Genomic DNA, 4331 nt, shown 5'->3' on the forward strand with positions numbered 1-4331 from the left:
AATCTCTTTAAACCTTTATGCTAAATTGGACAGAAGAGGAGGAGAGATGCATACTTTATAGTTCATTTTCTCTCTACTCTTGCGTCCTCCCAATTTAAGGTGGTCGAACTTTTTTAGTTCACAGAGTATGACCGCATGCATCAAAGCAAGAAGCTTCTGTTGCTTACATTCGCATTTACATCCACCCAAAAAAAAAAAAGTCTCTCACAGAACAATTGAAGATCGTGATGCACTTTCTATCATGCACACAAAATCGTATCCATTGACTATACCAAAAACCCCAGCTTTTTAGGACGAATTATAGTGATCATTAGGCAACAAAATAGACCGAAAACAACAACACTTACCGCAACAAACATCGCAAAGTTTTTAACGTAGTGAGCAACTCCCAGGATACAGAACAGTTACATAACCAAAAGTTCTCTTATTCAGCATATCACGACAAGTTTTCTTATTCGGCATAGCACTAAACATCAAAGAAGCATGCGTTTGTGATACATGATAGTATCATCCTCGCGTCACGATTCAACTCCGAGTGCCAACAACAAAGTTTTTAATTGCTCAAGCCTGAAGTCCGATGATACCTGCAACCAGTACAGCAAGCAGAAATAATCATGACACATAATCGTGAGCAAAAAAATTATACAAGGAATCCCATGAAACTAGATGCAAAAAATTAAGCAATATAACTCACCACAGCCAACTCTTCCGCCAGCATTTCCAGTGCTTTTGCTAAGCTCGTGTCCACCTGAAAAAGCAAGATCGAGATTAAGTCTTTCATATATTAATCACAAAAAGAAAGCACTGTTGCAAGCATCCAGGGAGAAAAAATGTGATCCCCTGGAAACAAGAAACTATACATTAGCTGCTGTGAGGTGCTACAATGAGAGAACAGAAGGGCAAGCTATAAGTAAGGGGGGTATTTCTGTAGGTCATAATTCCATCATGGTTGGCAAATGGTGCAAGATTTGGAAAGCAAGTTGTAATCAAGATATGCATAGGCTCAAAAAATACTGAATACATACAGGAAGTGATTCAATAAATATAGAGGACATATCACCGGCAATATAACTATAGAAGTAATATATTAGTTTAGCCACACAGCTAAGCTGGTGCATGGCTGAAATAAGTTATATATTAAGAGCAATCATTATGGACTGAGTATGGGAACCTATCGCATTAATATATCAGAAAATTGTACATACCTTAATGTCAAATTATACATATCTAATTCAATAGATGAAGAGGATATATCACAAACAATATAGTCATATATTTAACAAGTTATAAATTCAATGTAGCCATGCAGCTAGGTTGGGGTATGGCTTTAAGTTAGACATTAATTTGAGAGCAGTCACTATAGAAAGGCATGAGAATATATGCAATTAGCATATCAAAATATTGTACGTATCTTTATTTCAAATTCTGGCAGATCAATTCATTCAAAATTTACCGTTGCTTTCTAGCTTATGTTTGTTTTCCTTTTCAAAATTTGCTTCTAAGAAACACTAGATGAAATACCTTCTTCAATGGAATGCTCAAACTGGCATCAACTCAACTTGCGCCATCATGATGTAACAGTGACTTATGAACATGTAACAGGTTATGTTACTTATGATTCTTTTGCAGAAAACCCCAAAAAAGATAAGTTAATTTTCAGATCAAGGCAAACCATAAGTAAGCAATTCTGATAACAAAAGGAGATCAAGTACATGTATTAGAATAAAAGATACTTGTGATTTACTTCTCTTGAAATGTTGATTAATATACACAATACTGCCAGATATTGGTTTTATGCAAATAAAAAATTGTTATGAAAGCACAAATGTACGTTCATAAAAAAAAACTTCTATTACTTAAAATGATCGCGTGTTCATAATGTTGCACTAGACAGAGGCAATACTATCTAACAATTCATGGATCTACTGCTAAGATAGCAAGCAAAAATTGACTTACAAAAGAAAGAAAATCTACATATAATGTAAAAGATTACCCTTTCCAAGATCATCAGGGTCAGCATGGACAACAACAGCTCTTCCAATAATGGAATTCGGCCCAGTGAGTGGAATCTGTGTACATAGGACATTTTGAGGATTTTAACGTGTGGGCTGGATAGAATTTCTATTCATTTTTTGTGGACAAAGGGAGAAGACAATTACTAACCTGACTGTCAGTAATACTGAAAGTAGCGGTCCCTGAACCATTACAAGGAAAGCTTATGTTAATAATAACATATATTTCTTGATACAACCCAGAAAATGCATAAGTTAAATGTAAATAATATAAATTTCAAGTTGCATCCCAGCCAAGTGATGCAAATTACTGATATTAGCTTTTATCAAAATATACAATCTTTACATTCTTTACAACTAACCAAATTATTTGAAAATACTAATGGACGAAAATAAAAAGACAATAATCCTATACCATCCTCAGCAACAGTCACATTTCCAAGGTCACCAGCATGGCGATTCTCATCTTCAGGTGCCCCATGTTCCTTTCCAGCAGGATTGAAATGAGGTCCTATATTGTGAACATTGACGGTGATTAGCAATGCAATTACTTTTATTGATATTCCACCTTAACTATAAATATATAGTTAATGAATAAGAATATATAGAACAACCTACCAGTGGACATGCACCCATTTGTGGTGTCACCAAGAGCATGAACATGGAAACCATGAAGCCCGGGTTTCAGACCAGAGACACTTCCGGTTACTGTAGTTGGGCCTGAATTCATATAAAAAAGTCACAAATGTAATTGATGGAGAAAACAGTCATCAAGTAGTTTGAACTTTTGTTTCTTTAACGACAATCTAAACATGTTATTGTAGAAAATATTTTTTTTTAAGGGTAGTAAATTTACCATCTCCCTCTTGGCTGAAGAAAACATGGCCCTTCACGACATCACCAGCAACTACAGCAACAGCCTTCACCATTTTTTATGTGATCTGCACATTAATGTCAAAACGAAATAAATGCTTCAGTAACAGGAAGCACCAGACGATCTTTATGACAATAAAGATGCTAACACATTATATTAGCCAATCACATATGTAGCCTAAAGTTAATGTAAACAAATAAGTAAAGAACTCTTTGGAGATTAATGCAAAACTAAAATATGTCCACCATAATAGAATGGAGTGGGAAAATAGGACCCCCAACATTTGGGATGAAGGCTTTGTTGTTGTTGTTGTTGTTATAACACAAAACAAAAATACAGATCCTTTTATCTATTCCAGAAAACTATAAAATAAAATACATAAAAGATGGAGAATATTCAAAGACGAGCCACACTGAAAACAGTAGATAGCTTCATAACCCTCTAAATTTCAGGCTAGCAGGACATCAACAATTGGTTAAAAACTAAACCGTAAGCAACCCATCCAATGTAGCTATTTCTTCAGGCGAGCTAAAAGGATGCAGGTAAAAGCCTGTTTGCTGTATAAATTTTCGGTGCAGGCATTACCAAATGTATTAAATATCCAAGAATTTCGTAAATAAGATGATAATCTTGAATTATCAAAATACTAGGAAATCACGATGGCATAAAAAAACGTAACTATGCAAGAATTTCAGTACGAAAGTCCTTTTATCGAAAATAGTACTTCGCTAGTACAAAATACAAGGATGAAATTTGCAACTTTTTGCATAGATCACAGCCCAATTACGACACCAACAAGAAATTACCCGTTACGAATAAATTAAAAGCTAGACACGCCATTACGAAATTAAAAGGCTACTGCTAAACAAAAATTAAACTTACATGGGATAAGGATCAAATTTACAAGCTACAGTACAGTCTAGATCCGTATCAAGTCAAAACGATCGCATGATTATAATCAACATAATCTTCGATTGATGAAAGGACCAAAGCTAAAGATCGAATCTTTATTACCGATAAACAGGCGATTAAGGCTAAAAGCCTAAGATTCAGTCAGATCTTAAAGAGATTAAACGCTAAAAATACGATCTTGGCATTAGGAATAATTACCTCAGGCGACCCCTTGTAGAGAGAGAGAGAGAGAGAGAGAGAGAGGTTTCTAGGCTTCAGAGGGAGAGAGCAAATAGTAAGAAAAGAAACGAGAGAAGACCAGCCAACGCTCACTGTGTTGATATGGTCACCGCAGGGAAGAGATTGGCTGGGATATGGTCACCGCAGGTGAGAATAGACTAAAGTGACCTTACAACTCAAAAAACACAAGCTTTGAGATTTCTTCTTTTTGTTAAAATGTTTTCAGAATTGAGAAAAGAATAAATATTAGAAACATATTCTAAGGAAATGAGCTTACCACGCGTACACTGTTAAGAATAGCCAATGTGGCACAC

The 4331-nt window shown here is 35.2% G+C and overlaps 1 protein-coding gene across 1 annotated transcript; it reads right to left on the minus strand.

Moving 5' to 3' along the window:
- LOC109819605 (superoxide dismutase [Cu-Zn] 2-like) lies at window positions 324-4112 on the minus strand. The gene is made up of 8 exons (XM_020385384.1): window positions 3997-4112; window positions 2869-2953; window positions 2631-2732; window positions 2428-2523; window positions 2164-2195; window positions 1994-2069; window positions 695-748; window positions 324-584 (listed from the first exon to the last, which is right to left on the minus strand). Exons 2-8 carry the CDS (start codon window positions 2939-2941, stop codon window positions 562-564), a joined length of 456 nt encoding a protein of 151 aa, XP_020240973.1. The 5' UTR covers window positions 2942-2953; window positions 3997-4112; the 3' UTR covers window positions 324-561.

This window comes from Asparagus officinalis, chromosome 8, assembly GCF_001876935.1.
Source record: "Asparagus officinalis chromosome 8, Aspof.V1, whole genome shotgun sequence".
Lineage (NCBI taxonomy): Eukaryota > Viridiplantae > Streptophyta > Magnoliopsida > Asparagales > Asparagaceae > Asparagus > Asparagus officinalis.

What these genes read in the sequence shown, in the direction of transcription:
- LOC109819605 (XM_020385384.1), bottom strand. Translation starts at nt 2,941, where the DNA reads ATGGTGAAGGCTGTTGCTGTAGTTGCTGGTGATGTCGTGAAGGGCCAT. An exon ending in AAATGGGTGCATGTCCACTG is followed by an intron (nt 2,524 to 2,630) that starts GTAGGTTGTTCT and finishes TTCACAATATAG; the next exon opens with GACCTCATTTCAATCCTGCT. An exon ending in TGGCGGAAGAGTTGGCTGTG is followed by an intron (nt 585 to 694) that starts GTGAGTTATATT and finishes TACTGGTTGCAG; the next exon opens with GTATCATCGGACTTCAGGCT.